This window comes from Sceloporus occidentalis, unplaced genomic scaffold (assembly GCF_023333645.1).
Source record: "Sceloporus occidentalis isolate IW3139 unplaced genomic scaffold, rSceOcc1.0.p SCAF_24, whole genome shotgun sequence".
Taxonomy (NCBI): Eukaryota; Metazoa; Chordata; class Lepidosauria; order Squamata; family Phrynosomatidae; genus Sceloporus; species Sceloporus occidentalis.
The window spans coordinates 2,481,286-2,505,433 of NW_028317004.1; the positions used below are offsets into that span (position 1 = coordinate 2,481,286).

General features: G+C 40.9%; 1 protein-coding gene across 1 annotated transcript; it reads right to left on the minus strand.

Moving 5' to 3' along the window:
• Positions 1-1,782: 1,782 nt before the first annotated feature.
• LOC149300509 (geranylgeranyl transferase type-2 subunit alpha-like) lies at positions 1,783-23,288 on the minus strand. The gene is made up of 16 exons (XM_089485016.1): positions 23,124-23,288; positions 15,126-15,236; positions 14,661-14,785; positions 13,900-14,087; positions 13,602-13,799; positions 13,340-13,423; positions 13,171-13,253; positions 8,329-8,421; positions 7,891-7,996; positions 7,735-7,786; positions 6,750-6,838; positions 5,483-5,571; positions 4,894-5,010; positions 4,694-4,807; positions 3,865-3,952; positions 1,783-1,931 (listed from the first exon to the last, which is right to left on the minus strand). Exons 1-16 carry the CDS (start codon positions 23,286-23,288, stop codon positions 1,783-1,785), a joined length of 1,851 nt encoding a protein of 616 aa, XP_089341142.1.
• Between the last annotated feature and the right edge of the window lie 860 nt (positions 23,289-24,148).

Genomic DNA, 24,148 nt, shown 5'->3' on the forward strand with positions numbered 1-24,148 from the left:
AAATATTTATTTAAAATCAATTGCATTATTCTGGATTTTTTTTGGTTGTTATTCTGTCTCTCACTGTTCAGATATTATTTCAAAATTATAGATTTATCAGGTCTTTGTCAGTGGGCAAACATACAAAATCAGCAGGGGATCAAAATTCCTTCACTGTGTATGTATAAATATATATATTTTACTATCGTATGGTTTGCTAATGTTTTTCCTAATCCACAGATTATTGATTTACGTTATTGGTTCATGGTTGAATGTGGCAAATGAAACAATACACTACCTGTCTCAATGGTCTGACATATTGTGGGAGTTGTTGGCGCCCCTATACTGTTGTCCCATCCATAAGAAGGAATTCTGCAAAGTACCCCATTCTACACTATATGGAAAAAAGTATTGGGACATCTGACCATTACACAAACCTTGACTTTTATGACATTGCATTCTAAATATGTAGTCGCCCCCCCCCCCATTGTACATTGTAGCTATAACAGCTCTCACTCTTCTAGGAAGGCTTTCCAGAATATTTCTGTTTTAATTTTTGCCCATTCATCCAGTAGAGCCTATGTGAGGTCAAGCACTGACGTTGGATGAGAAAGCTTGGCTCACAATCTCCACTCCAGTTCATCCCAAACATGTTCGATAGGGTTCAGGTCAGGACGGTTCAGGTGCGGCCAGTCAAGTTCTTCCACACCAAACTCATCCAACCATGTCTTTATGGACTTTGCTTTGTGCACTGGGGCACAGTCATGCTGGAATAGAAAAATGCCTTCCTAATCTAATTGTTTAATCTAGTTGTTTGGTAGAATAATGGATTTTATTTACAGTTTCATTTCTAAACATATTCTTACATTTATTTTCAGCCTATTGTACCATCTTGAAGAGGGACACTTGGAACTAATAACATTAAGTACTAGGAAAAATAGATTCTCAATGTGACAGACATCAGTTTGTGATGGATTATGAAACATCGAATTGTTGTTAAATATTTTTCCCCAGGCACAATTATTGTGTGAATGCAGTTGGATGGACCTGTATGCTGATGTCAACGGTAAATTGAATCCAGCATCACTCTCTGCATAATTTGATATAAGAAGCTCAAGATCCTTGAGTAAGTGCTGATTCACCAGGAAGTCAAATCCAGGGTGTGTTTGGTTCCCAGTTGCAAACAGGTTGAACGAGTGTAGGAGTGAGAATGACCTTGGGGACACCACCCTCTTCCTTCTCAGGTGAGTACAAGGATGGCATAATTACCCCATAATGATGGGTTACATTTAGAGTCTCGGCTACTCCCAACAACAGGCCAAACCCTTCCCTCAGACAATTTGATAAAATGCCAGTAAATGCTAGAAAAAAGATTCACTCCCAAATCAGATTCATGAAACTATTAAATACACACATACAAGGAAATAAATGTGAACAAGGCAACCGAAACATAGGACAGACCAGAGTAGCTGTAAACCTGGTTGTAGAAATATTGGAAGTCATGGGGAGTGACCGCATGATAGTTAACTCGACTGCCAAATCATACCTCAGGCACACTTTAAGTGCAATGTTCCTGTCCTTAAACCCTCTGCTCCGGGTACAGGTTGGGCACTCTTACCACATACATTGTGAATAATTTCTTTCTTCACTAAAGACATCACCAAGTACGTATACTCTACCGCTCTTCCATCAATACCTTAAGTGTCTGGTCAAACAGTTCCCCAATGATTCCTACAGAATCAGTCACAATTCCAGTAAACAGTATTTATTGAGGAGTGAGAAGCTTAGTTAGAATTAAAAATGTTACAACTCAATGGTGTTCACATGGGGGAGAAGCGCTTCCAACTCCAACCTGGCCTCTGGATTTTCACACAGGGGGTTACCTTGCAAACGAAGCACTGAAAGATGAGGGCAGCTGGTAAGAGGTTGGAGGTCATGCACATAGCGGATTTCTGGCACAATAAGTTAAAGAAAAGGGTAACACCCCAAGAAATTCATCAGCAAAAGAATATCAGCCTTTTTAAGTATAAAAAAATGGAATTAGAACAAAACGCAAAGGGAAAAGTACAGGCATACCCCACTTTAAGGACATAGTTTCAGCACAACCATCCCCGTTTAAGTAGATTTGCTTTGTGAGAAGGGACACAACATCAAGACGCAAGCACGTCCGTTAATTTTTTTTTGAGAGCTTTGTGTTCTTTGGTGGAAATGACCTGATGATTGCAGTGCAGTACATGTATTGACAAATGAAAGGACATTTCCATTTTACATCCATGCTCTGGACCCTATTGTGTGTGTTTACATGGGGTATATGCCTGTAAGCAATGGGGGTGCCTGCGGTACATGACATTTAGACTGTAACCCTCCAATAGAAAACTTTTTTCAACACCAGATACATTATACATGTTGAGTATCCCTTATCCAAAATGCTTGGGACTAGAAGTACATTTCGGACAACGGATCTGTCATCTTACCTGTTTGGATAAGGGATACTCCACCTGTAACGTAGTTATTGTGTATTTTAACTCACTTGATGCCAATCTTGCAGTAACTAATATACCGGTAATATTCTTTCCTGGTAGAAAGAAACATCCATGTTTTGTTAGTCCTACGTCAGCAGGGATGTTAAACATTGCACACGCCAACTAAATTATCTTGAATCATGACTACCTGTCTATTACTCCACCTCTCTCTTTAATAGTAGTAACATTGCAGTGACTGGACAATCATAATAAAACTAATTTCCTCTGTGAAGGATCCAGGAAGCATTTTGCATTTTGGCGCAATGACATTCCAAACATTCTTGATTTTCCAGAGCTGGTTTCTGTCAGCACATGGCACGCAGATCTGTCAACGTGGTTTACACAGAAAGGCCTATACTTATCAAGTAGGGGTTAATTCACTTAAGCGTGGATTAACTGTGCCAAAGAAAGAAAACATAAGTAAAAAATATATACATGTCCAAAAGAATCCCATCCTATTTTCACTTCTAGTGCACCTGCTACTGGAGATTACAACTCATCATTCTGGCTGTTGTGGTTCACAAACACTCATCTTCCCATTTTTTTTGTTTACTATTACAACAAAAAATTAAATAAAAGTTTTAAAAGAATGTGTCCCATAATATTTATTTTATTAGTGGGTTCAGATTGGGGGTTTAGTTGTGACATCACAATCTGATCACTCAGATCTCAGTAGTAGCAGGGATCAGATTTTTTCCAGCATGCTAGCCAGCTGATCTTATAATGGAACAGCTGAAGGCATACTTAACATTTAAGATTGTATTTAGCTTCCTTTAGTACCATGTTAGCAGGCAGCCATATTAGCTGTCGGCCAAAAGGTAGGGTGAAACTCAGAACGTAAGAGACAGAGTGATTGAAAGAGTGAATGAATGTGAGTGTGAGACAGCATGAGAGTGAATGAGGGTGAGTAAAAAAAAAAAAAAAAAATAAAAAAAAAATCGAACGAAAACTCTGAGCTTCATTTTACTTTGTTTTGTAGAGGGTCCCCTTTTCCTTTTCAGAGATCCATATGAATTAATGGAAATTGACAGATATCATTAAAATTTAAATGTGCATGAATAGGAATGCATAAGTCTAGTAAAGAAAGACAAAAGTACATTCTTTTGTGGGGGGATGTTTTTTTTAGTTTACTTTTAATTTTGTGATGGGTATTTATTTGACGTTTATACAAGAAAATCAAATTAAATCATAAAAATGTTACAAAACATCCCCCACAAAACTACAGAAGCAAAAAATGCATGTATATCAATAGGAAGCGCTAATTATAGGTTTACGTAACCTTTGATACTCCTCCCAAACTGACTAGAGTGGCCATGACAATGAACTAGTGATATAGCCAGAGTAACGGCCAGAAAAAGGATACTGTTGCACTGCAATGACAACTCCTCCAGTCGTGGCATGTTCCACACTCCTTGTAGAAGCAAAATCTCATTGTTGTCACATTCAAGCACCTGCAAAACAGAATTTACAACTCTGCGCTCAAGACTATTGCCCCTAATATTTATACTGTATAAGCATACTTGCACACAGATTTCTGCATACTGTCTAAACTTATGCTAAGCTCTATAAGAGGTTTATTTCATGAAGCAGGTCTTCCATCTTTAGCTTTTATAACTAGTAGTAATTTTTACACACATCTACAATGGCATAACCATTTATTTAAAAGGACAACACAATCTTTATGAAGTTACATTTTAATTCGTTAGCGCAATCCCCCCATAAATAGTATTTGTATAACTTACTCTAATATTTTATGCCAAGTACTCACCTACTCATGATACTCTGGTACTTTTAAAGTCTCATGGAGATTGGGGCACTGTGTTGATTATGTCACACGCAACGCTCCAGACATAAGCCACAAAGTTGCAAAATGCAGTTTTATTTTCAGGAATATATGGCCACATGTATGGGATGCCTGGTGTAAGCACCAGCTAGTATTTGCCTAAAAAGGTCTGTAGTCTAGCTGGAAAAGGCAAAGCCTTTGGTAACTTTTCCTGCTGTTAAGCATAACTACCAACTAAGTGCACATTACTAGGTACTCTAATTACAACAACATGTGATGTGACCCAGAAACCCTAATCTTAAGACAGCCCGCAGCCACAAACTTGATCCATTCTATTCCCTTCTGACACAGTGACAATTCTCCTTTAACCTAGATCATTCTTTCCATTGGAAAATAGGCTATACCGTACCTCCACACATCTCAACATGGACAAGTCACTAGGAAGAGCCTGAAGCCGATTGGAAGAGATATCCATGTGCGTGACCAACACCAGATGGTCCAGGTGGCATAACCTTGTCAGCCCCTGAGAAAATCATCAAAAAAGTATTATATACAAACTGATCTGTAAACCTTTTTTTGGGGGGGGGCATGGACAAATGGACAAGTTACCTTTCCTGCAAGAGTTATAACACGGGCCTCTGCATATTCCATTTTTAATATAGCATTTTCCACCTGGAACTTGCTGCACAGATCATCATAATAACCAGAGCGCATTGGGTCAACAGCCTGTGAATGCAAACAGAGTTCACTCCGCATCCTCGCAACTGAACTAGAAACCTCACAACGCAAATGGCAATTCTCCTTTTTACATAGATGTAAAATACCTCTGACCTTGCTTAATTTTATTCTAGTGTATATTCTAAAATGGAAGCTCGCCACTCATTACTGACTCATTGTGTTATGCACTGTATTTGTATATATTTCAACTTCTACCCTGGTAGCCAAGGTTTAAAAAATAATTACATACTGTACAGTGAAATAATTCATATGAACTTTAAGACTTTTCTTCAACCAATGCATTTGACCAGCAATACCAAGTGCACCTCCAAAGATGCACTTATTTTTTTAAATATGTGCATACAAATTCTATAACGGATTAACAAAAAAAAACGCAGTCACATTTAGGAACTTGTTAACACAGACATGAATGACAGAGAGCACGTTCTGCGAGTCTCGACACTGTTACTAAGAGCCATACCTTTAGAGTATCAAAATAGGAGATAGATTCCTTCTGGTAGGATAAAGGATCCAGCGCTCGCATTAGCAGAATAATAGTCAGGAGGCACCCTAAGAGACAATTGGAAAGCCGTGAGAAGAAACTCAAGAAAAGAAAAAAAATACAACAAAATTAGGGAAAATCATATTCACAGACGTGGAGGTCCGATTATAACCGTTAGAAGTAAAACCAGGAATTAAAACCCACACATAGCAACCTCCTTGGTACCTTTATGCATATACACACAGTTTGATCTTTGTATAGTTAGGAATAGTCAAATATCTCTGACAAAAGATAAGGTAAGGTACTCTTATTTCTTATTCAAAGCATCATACTGCACAAACGAATAATAATGTATAATATAATAATAATAATAATACATAATGTGTGGGTACACTACAGAAAAAGAAAAAAAAAAAAAAAAAGGTAAAAAAAAATGATCTGGTCCTATGGTAAAGTAGCTGTTCCTCAATGGTCAAATTATTAAAACATTTAGTTGGGCAAGGCACCTGTATTTTTATTGGTCAACAGCTGGGGATAAATGAATCACTTTAGTTAACCACTTTCTGAGCAAGAAGCCATCTACTTCTATATAATAGCCAACAGGAATTGAACATAGCACAAGAGCACCCCTTGTGGTTTCCACTCTGTATTGCAGCAATTGCAACAGTGGAGGTTTTAACGATCCTTTACACAAGTAACATTAATGACATTCACAAGAAATACTCCTGTATGTATAAACAAAACATCACAAATATACACTCATGTACGGATAAATGATGTGTGATTTTTTTTTTCTGTCACTCACTGCTTATGCTAGTATCTCGAGTGTTATGGTACTCTACTTTAGCACTTCATTTACAAGTGCTTCAACGGAAGAAGATATGTTTGGTACCATATGAGTCAGCCTATACCCCGCTAAGTAACCTCTCATTAACCCCCACCTAAAACATTTATATAGTTTGTATAAAACTACACATTTACTGAACATTGTCTTAGCTTTAGATCTAGTGTTTTTGCGGTCTTGCTTGCCCTCCCTTGTGTACATTGCATATAGGTCCATCTAAAAAGGTTCCTCCTCCAGATGACACAGGCAGGATGAAAAAGAAAGAGCCCTATTTAAATATTTACATACATATAGTATTATTATTAGTAGTATAGTATTTTAAAGCTCTTACCGACTGGGTTTTCCCCACTGGAGATGGTCTTGGCAACTGATAAGTAATATGCAGTAACAAAATAAACTTACATTTATTATCAGGCTCCAGCTCCTGAAGCTCCTTGCAGGACTTTAACTCATGCTGCAAAATGTTGCTTTTACCCTCTGAGAGTTCCAACCTGGGGATAGATTGAACATTTCCATTAACAAACTGTACTGGTAGATTTACAAATGCAGACATACAGGGCCGACCCAAGGCAAAATGCCGCCTGGGGCGAATTTTAAAATGCCGCCCCCCCTCCCCCTTATCTACCCTTTCTCTCCCTCCGTCCCTGCCACCCTGTTCGGTCTCGGTGCCGGCTTGTAATGCTGAGCGCCGGAAATGAGGTAATGTGAGACTGAACAGGGAGACTCGCCGCAGAGGAGAGAGGGGCGCCGAGCGGGTACTGAAAGCATGGTAAGTGAAAACCACTCGGCGCCCCTTTCTCTCTCTTTCGCTTTAAAAAAATAATTTAAAAAAAGGGTTCGGGGCGGCAAGGTGCCGCCTGGAGCGGTTGCCCCACTCGGCTCCATTGTCGGGCCGGCCCTGCAGACATATACCCCAGCCAGCTATTTTTCAAAATCATACAGAAATCTTCCGGCGCTCAGTATGAAACATCGGCACCATGACGGAGTCACGGAGAGTGAGGGGCGCCGAGCGGTTGCTGAAAACTCCCTGCCCGGCACTTAAATTAAAACACCGGAGTTTTTTTTGTTTAACTTTATTTAACATCCTTTGTGTTAAATAAAGTAAAAAAAACAACTTTATTTAACATGGAGGCTGTTAAATAAAAGTTACAAAAAAAAAAAAATGTTTTAAGTCCCAGACGGCGCCCCTTTTGCCATGGCGCCCTGTGCGGCCGCACAGGTCGCACACCCCTAAGGCCGGCCCTGACTGTTACAGTATCTTCGTTTACGGGTCTGTATATTGCTCGCATCTTACAGGAAGAAATGCCAATAGGACATATTTGTATAGAAATCAGAATTGTGTAACATAGGGGACGAAGCGTGAATGCATTCACAAAGCACTTCATACCGGAATATTTGTTCATTTGTAGCAGAATCACAACACCAAGTTTCGTTCCTTCCTGTAGAAAATTAAAAACGGCAATTAATATCCACACGTTCATAATCATCATTTAAAACGGTCACAAAACCCCAATGATGCTGCCAGGTTTTCTGTCCTAGTCACCTGGATATAAAATGCATTCTTTCTGAGCCTCTCCATCCTTCCAAAGAACCTGGAACTTACACTCGGTGCAAAGGTCTTTTACAGACTCCTGGGGAAGGTCACATACCTGAAGTACAGTGCAATAAAAATAAAGACATGAAACAAAATGCATGTGTTTGCAAGGGTGTAAAAGAGTAAAGGATGCAGATGTGCAAGTGATCATGAATGGAGCATGCACACAAAGATCACAAAAGCAAGAGACAAAAGACAAATGAGGCAGGTGCAGAAATGTAAGACTGAACCAGAAGGAGGGACACTGAAGTACCAGATGGGAGGACATGCAGAAGACTGGCAACTATGGGGAGACAATGAATGTAAAAGGTAGGATTCAGCAAGAGCGTAACAAACACATGATTAAAACCGCAACAAACACACAAAACAAACAGGATGCAGCGGTACCCAGAGCAAACTTGGCTTTGCTTTTCCTCCAGGGGCTTTCCAGGAAACCATAAAAGGCTTATCGTTGATAAACAATATTAGATCTCCTTTTACCTAGAATACGATTAAATTAACAGCATTAGACATTTTTGGTCCCTTGTTCCGGTTTGACACGATGTTTCCCTTGGCTAGGTCATTAGGTTAGGAATAAAGAAGCTGACTCTGTGATGCAGATGACTTTAGTGACACTGACCATTTCGGTTTATAAGATGGTTATTGTTAATGTAAAGTATGAATAAGATATACTGCAGTGATGGCGAACGCGTGCTGTTGGCACGCCGAGCCGTCTCTGTGGGCACACCGTGACTACAGTCATACACTGTAGTCACGGCGTCGGCTCCCGCGGACTACATCTCCCACAGTTCTCTGGGGAGAACCCTCCCCAGAGAACACTGAAGCCAGGCCGCCCGAAATCTAATCTAAACGGCCGCTGGATGCTGATGCCGCCGGCCGGCGCTACTTTAATACTTTTTTAAAAAATGTAATATGGCAAGCCGGATCGGCTAGTAAATGAAAAAAAATAGTATTAAAGCAGCGCCGGCCGGCAGCATCAGCACCCAGCGGCCGTATGCGATGGCCGCCAAGTGATGGGAGCAGCGTGAGGGATGAAAGCTCCGCCCCCTCGCACTCACCTTTCACCCCTCACGCTGCTCCCATCACTATGCGGCCATCAGATTGTTGGAAATCGAATCTAAACGGCCGCTGGGTGCTGATGCTGCCGGCCGGCGCTACTTTAATACTTTATTTATTTATTTTTTATATGGCAAGCCGATCCGGCATATTAAATAAATAAAAAAAAAGGATTAAAGTAGCTCCGGCCGGTGGCATCAGCACCTAGCAGCCGTTTAGATAAGTTTTCCAGCAGTCTGATGGCCGCATAGTGATGGGAGCAGCGTGAGGGGTGAAAGGTGAGTGCGAGGGGGCGGAGCCACGTCACTTGACTTGCCCCCTAGGCCTTAGGCTGCCAGCCCTCCCCTGGCCACGCCCCCTCGTTATTCAGGTTTAATTGCAGTGTTGGCACTTTGAAAAAAATAAGTCGTTTTGGTTTGCAGTTTGGGCTCAAAAAGGTTTGCCATCACTGATATACTGGATGATATCTGCATTCCAACGTTCTTTAAGGGGATTTAAATTCAAGATTATGTTATATTTTTCCCCCATTTCTTTTGTTGATGATCGGATCAACAATACCTTCTTAACCATAAGGTTGCTTTATTTATTTTTAAATACCACGTACCATTTTCCCCCAGTTAAAATTGGAGCAAGACAAACAAACAAAACAGTTTCTGTACATATGCTGTAGCCAGACTATATAATACATAACAATATACACACCATTTACTACCAGCTGTATGGAAATTGTGTACACAACAGCCAATGGTCAGTATTCATATTATTTATTACCAAAAATGGTTATTAAAATAGAAATGAGTTTATCATTTGTTTCTGTAAGTCCAGATGCTTGTGGGATGAACCACTTCTTTTGTCATTTGTGCACTACAGAATCGTATGGCACTATACAAATCAATATATAACCTAAGTAGAAAGGATATATATACTACGTCCAAGTGGAGGTCCAGCAGCGTATAATGTAGATAAGCAGGAGACCACATCATCTCCTGGCTCTTTGCACTGGAGAGGGATTTCATTAGAAAAACACAGACCTCTGATCTCTCACTGGCAGTATCTGCAGGTGGGCTGCTGCCATGGTCTAAATAGCTAGCTGAGCCCCGCTGACTACAAGGCTTTCGGAACTTGGGTCACTGACAAGTTCTACTTTAAAATGAAGCTATCAGTGGGATACCTGCTAAACTTGGTAGCCTCTCTTCTGCTAAGGATTCTCAAATCCTTCCTTGCTCATCTCCTGGCAGCCATAATATAATATAGAAAGATTCTTCCTCCCAACATGTGCAATAAAAAAAAATAGTGGGAACGAATGCTGCGAGGGGAAAAGGAATTCTCTGTTAGTAGAATTCTCAATTTTTCTTGCCATTCCCGGTAGCCATAATATAAAAATGTAACAAAGATAAACGCAAAGCCGTCTCAATAACCTTTTTCCCAAAATCTGCCAATAAAAGAAGCTTCTTTGGGGGATGTTTTCCCACTAAAGCCTGTGCATAAACAATCTATCAACCTACAGTCCCTCTAGACATCTTCTACCCCTTTGATGGTCCTGAGAAGGCAACAAAAGAGGTTAGAGTCTACTCTCCATGATGCGGTTCTCTAAAGAAACACAAGACGTGTCCTGCAAATGAAGATGAATTTCCGAATTCGTATGGAAATTTGAGGCAACTTTAGGCAAACACTTCGGAAGACGCGTAAGAGGCCTTTTCTTCTGATATCTCAAAAAAGGGGGTGGTCTCTTATAGATAAGAAACCTAAATATTTCTCCTGTAGTGTCCTAAACAGGGGGGCTGTCAAGGACCCTAAGTACTAGATTCAGATCCCACAGGCAAAGCTTAGATATGTACCTTGGAGGGATTCTAGAGGTGGCCCTAACAAAAATGAATAATCCAAGCGTGTAAAGCAAGTCTCTTACTTAAAATGTAGAGAGGACAGAAATTTGTAGTTTGAAAGTGGAAGGACAAAGCCCTCTATCAAAACCCTCCTGGAGAAAGTTGAGCTGTTGAGGAACCAAATTCGCCCACCAGAGCACCATGATGGGAACAACGTCAAGACCTTTAAATAATACGCCACTAAAGTGGCAAACATCCTGCTCTAAAGTCCGCCACTTCTAGCTCACCAAGGTTTGTCGCTGAAGGTCGCCTTCAGGAACCATGCTGTCAAGCGCAAGCTTTGAGGATCTGGATGAGACACTGGGCCCTGCATAAGAAGCCCTGGACATGAATGCAGAGGAATGGTTGGGGCTCGAGACATCTTTACTGGTTCCAAAAAAGTGCAAACCACCTTTGAGTCCAGGCACCATTCCCCTGAAGAATCTGGTGATAGCTCAGAAAATCTGAAGTCATAACCTTGCATAAGGACTGCTGTTAGACTTTCCTGCAAAATTTCGGCCCAAGATTTCTTTGTCTGTTTATATATAAAACTGCTCTTTTGTCTGAGCAGATCCTTCTTCTTTTCTTTCTGATTTTGTCTTGCCAGAATTTTAATGCTCTCCAAACTGCAAAGAGCTCTTTGCAATTTTAGTAGCATGCCTGTTCCTCCACAGACCAGGACCTTTGGGCCATCTCATTTCCCAGATGAGCTCCCCAACCCGTCAGGCTGACATCTGTAGAAATCATGCCGTCTGCCATAGGGCTCCACGGAAGACCTCTTGACAGATTGCCGTCTCTTAACTAACACACTTCAAAGAAAAACTATCGAGGTTGGGAGCTGAATACATTTGTCCAGGGAGAAGAAAGACTGAAGAGTCCGAGCATGGGTGGCTAGAGCCTGCATACCTTGTTGAAATAATTTTCCCCAGAGTCCTCAATTATCTGGTGAAGTAACACATTGTCTTTTACTGCTTACGGTTTCCTGGATGGAAGAAAAACTCCACCAGGATGTCCAAAAGAAGGCCTGTTTCTGACAGGGCTCTAAATAAGTTTTTTTGCATATTGATCAGTATTTTCTGGCGGGGACATGTTTTTGTACGCCCTGAACCAAAGATGCTATCAGAAACCAGTTGTCCACTGTAATCCTGAGCCGTCTCAGAAAAGCATCTATTACCAACACAGTAGAACTTACAGTCTTCATCTTGAAGTGGACCTGCTGTATACGTCAGGTCAAAAGACACAAGTTTATGATCAGTCTTAGCTTACCCATGACCTGGATGACAAAGACCTGGGAATATAACCCCTGGCATTAGAACTTACAAAAGATGGCCCTGTCACCAGCTCTCCCCTGCTGCAAGCCAATTGTCCCCTCAAGGGATAGGGCTTTTCCCTTAAGGACCTTGACCTACTGGGCTTCTCTTGACTCCTGAAAGCTTGAAAGGAGACATGTTTTTAGGAAACTTTCTTCTCTGAGGCAAGCGGAGAAGAGTCCACTTCTGGCTCAAAGAGATTATTGCCCACAAAAGGCATAGAGCACAGCTTGCTTTTTGAAGCACTGTCCATATATCAGCCTCCTAACCATAAGGCTCTACAAGCCTCCTCAAATTCTCCATGGTTGTATCACATAGAAAGTCCATTGCAGAGGCAACGGCTGCTACATACCTAGTGACATCTATGCAGGTATTTTGGACAGTTGCTGCATCCATGACCGTGCTACAGAAGCTGAAACTTCTACATCCTATAATGTCCTGGCAACCAATATGTGTGTCTGATGGCATCCGTGTCTACAGATGATGACCAGCCTTCGTCTGCTGCCGCCAAGCTAGAGGAGGGAATAACTTTCCAAAGTTACTCCTCCTCGTCAAAGTGCGCTTCTGGGAAACAGAAGGCAGAAAAAGTAGACTCCCTCAATCCTATGGGTACAGCCAACCTTCTTCTGTACTACCCCAAGGTACAACAGGACGGTTTTTAAGGGGCCCACATCCTTCCAAGGGTGCACACACAGGCTAGACCTAGCCTTCACCTAAGGACAACAAAAATAAAAAAAGGGGGAAGGCTTCTTTCTCCAAACCTGGTATGGCAAGAAAAACACATAGGGGAGGTTTAAGGAGAAGTAATTTATAGTTTTGTTCCTGTCCTACCTGAGGTGGGTGGATCCTTCTCTCTATATTTTGGCTGCTAGGAGTGGCAAGGGAAAGTGTGGTTTTATATGTTTGAAAGGATGCACTAGCTGTTACATTTAAATCATTTCTACCATCGCAACTGATGAAAACACCCCCAGTGACATGAGTAGTTGGACTCTGATACTCACATTGACTGGTTGAGAAAATGTTACAGACAGCCAAGGTCCTTCTAGATTGACTAAGAGGCATCGAATGGAGAGGGGTTTATCCGCTTGAAATAGAGAAAAATAATGGGGAGGCATAAATAGGAAGTCAGAAAGTACTTTACACACAGAGCTTACTTTCCTTATTCCTCACCTCTGCCAAGAAGCCAACGATGATAAAACCAAGCACTCTGGTCATTGGGGTCAGTGAAGAAAGCATTCTGTACCAGCTCAAGTTCTGCGACAGAGAAACAAGGAGTCATATTAAAGTTTTATGAAATCTGCTTATTGCGAAGTCAGCAATAAAACCCTTTTTAAAATTCACAGGCGAATCTTCACCCTTACAAGCACAGTCCTCATACTCAGCAGCACAGGACCTACTTAAACTCCTAGCCCCACTTCATAGTCTGACTCACCAGCCAGGAGGGCCTCTTCAGTCACTCGACCAAGTCGCAAAGGGTCTGGGTGGATCTGAGGAAGCAGTTTGCTACGGTAATGCCAAGAGGAATAGTTGGAAAAGTTTTTGATAATTAGATTGTTTGTAAACTCAAGCTCATCAGAAAGCGATACATGTGAGGACTGAGTGACAAATCTTCGGTAATCCCAACAGTGAACTACAGCAGGGAAAAGAGAAACCAGAGTGAGTACCACGATATGTTTCAATATAGATTAGTCATTTTCAAAGTTTCCTCACAACTCCCAACAGCCACTTACAGTTACGTTCATCCATCTCCAGAAAGCGATTACAAAGTGACAGTTCGCGGGCCCAATCTGGCTCTGACATATGCTCCATAACCCAACAGCGATGGTACCAGGTGCCATAGGACTTTGGGCTGATACGCAGGCAGCTCTCAAGAAAGGAGAGCTCCGCTAAATAGAGAGGTCGCATCTCTTCATCTGACCTCAAGTAGAAATTAAAATAAATAAAGCAAAAACAGTAGCTACTCAGGGCACTACAATTAAACATTAAAAATAAAATTTGACAGTAGATAAGACCTATTCAGCCCATTTGTCTGCCCCTATTTTTGGATGTAAGACTCAGGTCTCAAGCAGTTTTGAACAGAAGAGCAAGTACAAACTATTTTTGGCTAATTTAGTTACACTGAGTGACAATTAGTGGACATTAATCCAAGCAGACATGACAGGGTGCAGCAAGTCCCAGCCAATTGACAAAGTGACTAAAGTAGAGATATAAAATGCAATTTAATATAATATAGTAGGTTGCAGTTATTTTACTTAAACTGAAAGAAAGTAGAACAGGTGGAGAAAAGAAGACAGGATGACATTTTCTCTTATTAGCCTCTGCCTACCAACCTCTAGAAGGACCATAACGCTCTTTGATAAAACTATGAAGGCAGACGGCAGAATGAATATCACAGACTTTTTTGTATTAGAAAGGACAGAGCTTTAAAATGAGTAATGCAAGTATGAATTCTAATAACAGTAGGTGTTTATACTAGGAAAATTAATTCTACCTATTTGCTGCAAATTGAAGAAACGCTTCTCTTCTCAGGTTCCACAAAGAAGCAAAGTCTGGATTCAATGTCAATATTTGGGCTGTTAGTTCCAAAGCTTCTTTATCCAGTTCTCCAGCATCTCGCTAGAAACAGCATGAAAGGAAATAACACAAGAGATTAGGTAAATCTGCAAGATTTTAACTACGACTGGAAGGGAATCTCGTTGACTTGTTTCAGTGTCATTCTATATAAGGGTCTGTATAATGTGCTGGCAGTTGGGTCAGAGTAAATTCCGAACATGTAGCTTTTCCTACACTACATTAGACTGGCTTAGAAGACAGGTGTGGAAGAGGAACAACTGAATGTGACCAGGAGGAAGTGAAGAAATATCAAGATAGTAGAAAGGAGCAACTAAAATAAGACTGAAATTGGATTACAGTGCACAGGCCAAAGAGAGGATACATGAACCCATAATAAACACACCTTACTCAAGGCAGCCTGTGTTGCACTGACATAAAGTTGAAGCTTCTTTTCTCTCTCCTTCCTCTTTGCCTCCTGCTGCTCCAATGAAGTCTTTGTTTTGATCCGACCGTGCTAAATAGAGAAGAAGAAGAATGAAATAAGAGAAAAAGCATGCTGATAAAACATATGGACACATACTCATAAGATCTGTCACTTTTACCAAATTCTACATTTCGCAATTCTATATAGTAAACATACTCAATGATGTTTACAGATTAAAATACACAACATACACATATAAAAAAAACCTCTTTATACTATGTGGAAAGATACATATGTATATATATATATATAAATATGTATAGCACGACAAGGAGAAAACAGAAATGGATGTTGAACTTACCATTTTAAATAAGGACTCAAGAGCAGCTCCTGCAACACAATGAGAGAGAAAGTTACAGATGGAGGGCTCACAGCAATCTTTCCTGATGGGTGTACACTGCTCTGAGTTTACAATTATTCCTCAAAAGAATTGGAGGCAAGGGCTTGTACTAGAGTCTTGTACTAGAGGACACGCTCTCATCCATGAAAATGTAAATTATCTATATAGGGGTGGCTGTAACAACACAGTAAGATTTCCCAAAACACAGACATTCACAAACAGTAGACTATATTGAACTATCTGTTGTTATGTTGCTGACACACTATACATGAGAGTAAATAACTTGACTTCTAGCACAATTTCCTGCATCTTGTGTGGTTGAGAGTGTGTCCAGGGCTGTGTACACGTATGACAAGGGCACAATACATCATGCTAAGAAAACCACAAATGCATTTGACTTTTCCCCGTTCTTTGCAAGAGATATATTCTGCCATACAAATCCCCATGTATGTGATATACTGATATACTGTCCCAACCCCCATTTGCATGCGAGAATAGCACTCCCATTGATTTCAATCAGAGGCAAGAATCATCAGCCCATGGAGGAGTAGGGCAGCTGCAGACACTTACCTCTGTTACATACGTGTGTGTGTGTGGGGGGGGGTTGCGTTTCTTAAGAATGCATATTAAAGTACTCACTGAGTACTTTAATTTGCATTCATCCAGAATAAAAAAAAGGGTTAAAAAAGCCCTTACTTGACCTAGAAGTAGCAGTCTTGATGCAGCAGCTGCTCTCCTCCTCCCTGGTCTGACATTTTTTCCAGTGAAGCAGCCAATCAGTGGAAGGAAAGTGCTCCCTCTCACATTTACTGCATATATGCGAGGCGGGTCTGGAAAGACACCAACCAATAGAATACACCAAGCTAGTGCTGGAGGTACAGCACTGCAAATAGCTGGGGCAGATGTATATTTGGGACTTCTGCAGACTCTCCCTATGCATTTAAAAAAACAGACACCATGAAACTTTAGAGGGGCCTTGCATCCATATATATATATATATATACCGGTATATATACACACACATATATATATATATTAGTATATTGTTTCTTGAGCTGCTGGTATATCAGTGTCTGTCACAAAATGCCCACACAGATTTTGTGATCAGAGATGAGCTGCTGATGAGCCAAATCCAAATAATACCTTTACAGTTATAAGTGTATTTAAGTGTTACTTGACGTATGTCACGCAGAATACACTATATGGGCTTTATAGTCATTTGACATTTTACAAGTCATACTCACTACTCCATTATCTGTGACATCTAGCACAGAGGTTGTCACACACTCCTCGCGATTACATACATGCTATTACACAAAACAAACAAGGCTACATGCCTACATAAACATTTACGGCATAGAATATATACCTTCTGTGAATATCCCTCCGTCTCACGCCCAGCTGACAGCAGCCCGGTTGTACCACTAAAATGTAACGTCCCCTCCCTTAAAAAAATGGTACACGCTACGGGTCCCTCTTCCAATAACTTGATGACTACCTCCAACCGTCACATCCAATAACAAAACAGCTATAAACCGTGTGACAGTTAGCTTGCATCGAACCCGCTCATTGGATGATGGAGTTCCGGGGCCGTGTGGTGGCAGTAGGGGCGACAATCGGATACTCTCAGTCAGGCAGTCGCCAGTCGGGTAGGCAGGCAGGTTTTATGATCTTTCATAAATATGAGAGAAAATCTACATTAAAAACGCTATTTAATTTCACGCTATTTAACACAACACTACCATATATATTAATATATATGTAAATGTAATATATATATATATATATATATATATATATATGGGACCAAATCACACACAAACACAATTACACACACAAAGACACACATAATCGGGTAAAGACTTAAGTAGCACAATAAAACACACAGTTGACCTTATAAACATCCTTTTTGCATGCCCATTATTGTGACTTGTTGCCATATTGTTATTTTTTCCAGGGCGTATATAATTATGTGTAAAACTGAATACTTTTTTTATCCCATTTAAAAAATATATATATTAATGAAAAAAAAAATATTAATACCCCCCCCCCCAAAAAAAAATACTTCTGTGCGTTCACTACATGAGAAGAAGGACATGGAAATATATATATATATATAGACAATGAACGTAGCATCAGTGTTTAGTGTCTGTTACTGCTGCAAGGGCCGGTAAGATATTGGCATGTATAAAAAGAGGCATTGATTCATGAATGCAAAATATAATTTTGCCTCTGTATAAGTCAGCGGTCAGACCCCACGTTGACTATGCAGTGTAAGTCTGGGCAATCATTCTTAAAAAGGACATTGTGGGGCTTGAAAAAGTGCAGAGGTTGGCTACAAACTTAAGAGGAATGGAACACCTTTGTGATAAAAAAAAAGGCTAGAGAAGTTGATTTGTTTATAGAGGGCATATGATAATTATACAAATACATACAGGGACAAAACCAGCCACTCTCTGATGACCCGTTCATTGATAGGAGCGTACAAAGAACTAGACTAAAGAAGCAAAAAGGTAATAACGATAAAGATGTGAAAGTCACTACCCGCAGAGTTGTGCTGTCAAATTTTATAGATGCCTTTTAATATGGACTGGATTTTTTTGTTAGCAAAGAATATACTGGGCTGTAACTGGATTAATTATACACTATATGATGACAAATATATGGACACTCTCCTTATTATTTGGTTTAGGTGTTTCAGCTACACCCATTGCTAATAGGTGTATAAAATCAAGCTCAGAGGCAGTCATCTACATAGACAAACATCATCAGTAGAATGGGTCAAATGTTAAAGAGCTCAAGTGACTTTAAATGTGGCACATAAGATGCTGTCTGCCACAAGTCAGTCTGTGAAATGTCTGCCCTGCTAGATCTGTCCCAGTCCACGGTATGTGATATTATTGTGAAGTGGAAGCACCTAGGAGTAACAGCAGCTCAGCCATGAAGTGGTGGTAGACTGTGCACACTCACAGAATGTGGCCAATGATTGCTGGACCACATAGCTCATAAAAATTGCCATTCCTGTGTGGCATCCAAACTGCCTCTGGGAGCAACATCAGCACAAGCAATGTGTGTCAGAGAATTCAAGAAAAGGTCACTATGCAAAATGCAAATCGTTGGCTGAAGTGGCATAAAGCACATCGCCGCTAGACTCTGGAGCAGTGGAAATGTGTTTGGTGTGAGAAATCATGCTACTCTTTCAACTTTGTGGCACCAGTTTGGGGAAGCCCCTGTCCTGTTCCAGTATGACTGTGCCCCTGTGCACAAAGCAAGGTCCAGAAAGACATGGTTGGATGAGTTTGCAGTTTCCAACAGACATACTCCAAAATTTGTCCAGTGTTTGAGGCACAGTTGGAAATTTTTTAATGTGATATATTGAAGTACAATACAAAGGCCTGTCTGGGGAACTTTTATAAGATTTTGTAAACAAGAGGATCTTCTAAGGTTTGAGAAAATGATAATTCTTGGGCAGTTGAGATGCAGAATCTACTGTGAAGAAAACTGTTTTGGGGGGTCCATAATGCTTTCAAAAATTGTTGAATGCTTTATTAGGTAATAGGCGTACAGGGTGAGAACAGTTTAGTATATAGAATGCGGATCAAGAAGGTAAAAATGTGGTTGCCTGGAAGCAAGAAGAATTTTTTAACTGATAGACTGTCTTTGGGACTGAAATCCTACTATCCAGCTTTTTTACCCTTACATCTGTCTTTTTCAGGAGCTCAGAATGTTTGCTGGGTATATGGCGTAATGAGTATAGAAATTGCAGATATTTGCTCCCCTCCTGCAGGCTTATTAGAGCTACTGCGATCAGCAATGCACCCCCCACTTTCTAATCAGTCTATGATCAAAAGCAGTGGGGATCAGAGTAAAAAGAGGGATAAAAGGAAATTAATAAATAAATACTCCAGTAATGTCACCAGGATGTTACATAGTTACATACCGTGTTTCCCCGATAGTAAGACACCCCCGATTGTAAGACATATCGGGAGTTTCAGAGAGGTCAGCTAATATAAGCCGTACCCCGAAAGTAAGACATATGTCTTACTTTCGGGGAAACACGGGGGGATTTGCCTCCAGTGCCCTCCCCCTCCGACTGAAGAGACAGCGCCGTTTTGATCAGTCTGCCGACAGGTGTCACTGGCTCTGTGTCCTCCCGGAAAAAGGTCAGTGCTGGTCATACAGAGAGAGACCAAGGAGGGGGAGGGGGGTGTGAAGAGATTCTCTGCAGCTCTTATTGTAACCGCAAGATGCAGCTGAGGAGGACTACAAGTCCCAACATACCGGGCTGTGTGGGCTTACAGTTCTCCTCTGCTGGAGCAGCAATAATGTTTTCCGTGGTCCATCCATGTTAATTTTATGGTTAAAACAAAAAATTCGACAATTTTTTCCCAATATAAGACATACCCCGAAAGTAAGACATAGTGGGGCTTTTAGGGATAAAAAGAAAGTAAGACACTGTCTTACTTTCGGGGAAACACGGTAGTTATATAGGCTGAAAAAAGACATGCGTCCATCAAGTTCAGCCTTTCCTATATCTGTTAATTTGTTGCTGTTGATCCAAAAGAAGGCAAAAAACCCCGGTTTCGCTCTTTCCAATTTTGTACTAACCAGGGAAAAAACTCCTTCTTGACCCCAAAATGGCAGTCACATTTCTCCTTGGATCAATAAGCCGTTTCCCCATAATTAAAGATTATATCCCTGAAGATTATGTTTTTCCAGGTATCCATCCAGTTGCAGTTTAAACGTCTGTACAGACTCTGATAAAACTACCTCTGCAGGCAGAGAATTCCACATCCTTATTGTCCTTACTGTAAAAAACCCTTTCCTCTGCTTTAGACTAAATCTCCTTTCTTCCAGTCTGAACGCATGACCACGTGTCCTATGCATATGTATTATTAAACAATAATAATGTAAAAATATATTTTTTTACATACATTTTTTTAAACATGTAAAAATAGGTGCCCAAAGACCCTTTGGTGTCCCTTTGGAAAGTGTCCCTCCCACTAGAAATATACATTTAAAAAAGCCTTTCTTGCCCCAATCTGAAGTTTAAAAATAAGTGGTGTAGTATGTTAGAGAGCATTTTCCTTATAACGTTTTTGTAAAAAAAACCTATGCATGTGGGGTTTAGTTGAACATAATATGCATAATAAATGCAAGATTATACAAAAACATGAAGAAGGAGAAAGCCCATATAATGTAGGGGAATGATATAAAGCTGTCTGTTGGAAACATAACCTAATAACTATTGCTAAAATACTAGTTACTAAAAAATAAGTAATATAACTTACCAAACCTAATGAAATGATCTCTGTCCCAGAATAACTTAAACAGCACATTCTAAATTGACACATTTTAGTATTTTATTTTTTGTGCGTTGTGATTAGAGCATTATGGCACTAGATGGCGATAAAGCTTTCTATTCTATAACAGTGAGTTAGGATTCAGGTCATGTATTGTGTGTCTATGCCACTGCTTAGCATCTTTACAATGTCACTGAAAAATGACAAGATGTCAGCTTGTAGGGGGTAACATTTAATGTATAAAATTGTCTATGAAATCTATCCCAATATTTGGCATTTTGTATTTACGTTTCATTAGTGCTAAGGTGGGGGGCTGCATATACACCCACAATTCTTTCATCTATGCCACAGAATGCTTATAGCATTCGGTGATCAGATAGAAAGCAATCTGGGTGAGCGATCAACCGCATCATTCATGAAAGTATTGTTTTATATACTTTTGCTAACATAGTGTACAAGTAATACATACCTCCCAACGACCTCAGATTTTGTTGGACATTGTTAGACATGTTGGTAGCTGCCCCATTAGCCTGCTTTTAGGGGCAGTGGGGATCAAGTGCCAGTTGGGAAGATCCTTTGATCTACCTTGACACAGATTTGCTCACAACTACTGATAATTGTTCCTGTTTATGAGTAGAAAAGGGACTTTTCGCACAGACCTCCAGCGGCTGCCCCCACTAGACACCAGGGAGTCTGAAACACAGGGGGGACAAGTCTAGGGATGCCCTGGTAGGTCGGGGGATGAAGAGTGGCATATGGGGGGGTATAAGGGATTTCTGGAGGCAGTGTGGCATATAGGGAGTTTAAAGGAATATCAGGGAGGCAGAGCGTCATATAGGGTGGTATAAGGCATTTCTGGGGGGCAGAGTGGCATATAAGGGGGTATAAGGCACATCTGGTGGGCAGAGTAGCAAACTGGAGCAGATGTGCATAACTGAGGGAAGGTTGGCAAACAAAAGGAAATAACAACAACAAATTAATTTTTCTCAATCATAGTTTTTATCAAATAGGAACCAATAGTTTACATGTGAATTAATATTTACTAGTAAAACTTTTTTCCTATAAGGTCGTCTTATATTCAGGCTTTTTCTTTTTTTCCTAAATTAATATTCATATTTTGGGGGGTCGTCTTATAATCAGGGTCATCTTATAATGGAGCAAATACGGTGTATATATATATATATTTATATTTATGTTTTGTAAAATACACACATACAAGCATTAATTCTGGATATATTTAAAGTAATTAAGAAGTCACTATACCCCACAAAAGTTGGCTTGCTGGCTACCAATGAGTGGCAGGAATCCACTTCATGTTCTATAGGGAGTTTTTACAGTTATTCCATATGTGGGCCACACTGGGCAATAAAGGAATCTAGGACGCACCATCTAGGCCTGGATCCTGTCCTATACGTGACTGCAAGCAGGATGTATGCAGCTGCACCCTACAAAAGAGACTAGCGTGTAGCCTGGAAACACATACCGTACCGTATGCTACGTGCTACGCTTTAGCAGCGTGTGGCTGCATGTATCCCGCAGGCGGACGCATAGACGTCATTTATCAGCCCCCGCCAGGTTCAATATTCGTCTGCAGTCCAGTCCTACGTATGGTTTTCACATATTGCTGACTTGCACATGTAAAGTGCTGCCCTGCATCAAATGCTGCATCAGATACTCAAAGAAGGTGTAGCCAACTGCAGAGTCTTTCCGCATAAACCTACTAGAGGGTTCAGTATTTCATGGGACCATGGAGAAAAAAATAACTGTATCTTTTACAAAAAAATATTCAATTACAAACTGTGGGCATTGCTTCCATCATGGTATACCCACATATATACTATACATACTTTATTTTTGAAAACTCTATCTATCTAGCAATCATTTGACCATCTATCTAACTATCTATCTATCTATCTAACTATCTATCTATCTATCTATCTATCTATCTATCTATCATCTATCTATCTATCTATCTATCTATCATCTATCTATCTAATCTGTGTATCTATTTATCCCACTCGTTACCATGGAGCCATTTTTTTTTTTTCCTGACACCATGAGAACAGGAGGGGAGGGGGCGGGTCCTGGTCCCCTCGATGATCTCCCCCCAGTGCAGTGACTATTAGCCCACCACCGGTGGCCACTTTGTGTAGTGCAGAGAGGTGTACGCCCCTGCCCCGCCCCCGCCCCTGTTTTGTCTCCTCCCAGCTCTGCAGCCGTGATCGCTCACTGACTCAGACTGAGGGAGGGGGATATTTCAAGCCATTCAATTACCCTCCAGCAGCCATCTTCACTTCCTTTTCCCATCACTACCCTCCCTTTCGCTCTTTTCCCCGTACTCCAGGCGGGCGGCGGATCTTTATGTGCCCCCGGTGCTCCTGCAGCAGAGAGGGAGACATTGGTGCGGTGTGCGCTGCATTCCGAGCTGTGCGGGGACATCGGGACCAGATACCCCACATCCCTCCCTCCATCCATCAGCAGCCGTCCTGCATCCCCCACCCAGACAAGACTGAAGCCAGGGCAAGGTGGGCACACTCGTGAATGTGACCGGGTAAGTGGCTTCCTCAATGCCCAGGCGATCATTAGTCCAGCTGCAGACAGCTAAATTGTATCCACGCTTCCTCCATCCTGTGAATGAATCGGGAGAGATCGCTTTATTTATATGGCAGACGCAGGGTGAGCTGAGCAGCAGCATCTCAGATCATGAGCCTGTGGACTGTCCTTGGATCCCCTCTGCCTCCTTTATTTTTTTAGGGTCACTGGTTATGGGGGGTTGGGGAAGGGGGGGCTGCACTTATACAGCGCTGCCTTGCACTCTCACTATGTCTCCATTTTACTGCTTTCAAGACACCCATAATACACTAGTATTTATGTATGGATGACACATTCTAATGTGTATGTATGCTTTGTATGAGTATGTATCTGTGTGTGTGTGTATAATATATATATATATGAGATGTATTTATATATCTCACATATGTAATGATATATATATATATCACTATATGTGTATATGCACCACAGACACGTGTATACCACCATACAGAAAAATAGCACAGCTATATCCATATGCACCATGGAAGAAATGTGGTAATAAGTAGCCACATATGTGCACATTTTTAGTGAGACACATGACGGTTTACTTAGCGATCCATACTATACTCACCGGCAGCGGGATAGAAGATGGCAGCCTGCATAGACACACACACACTTTGTAAAGGAATATACTTGCATGTGATGACGGGCTGGATTATTGAACTGATCGTGTTACTTTGACAAGAGGGCCTCATATATAGGAA

Excerpts from the sequence above, each read along its gene's own strand:
- LOC149300509 (XM_089485016.1), bottom strand. The coding sequence starts at position 23,288 with ATGTCCCCGCACAGCTCGGAATGCAGCGCACACCGCACCAATGTCTCC. Across the intron at positions 14,786-15,125 it reads CACAGGCTGCCTTGAGTAAG|CGAGATGCTGGAGAACTGGA; the intron begins GTGTGTTTATTA and ends TGCTGTTTCTAG. Across the intron at positions 13,254-13,339 it reads TCGTTGGCTTCTTGGCAGAG|CGGATAAACCCCTCTCCATT; the intron begins GTGAGGAATAAG and ends CTCTATTTCAAG.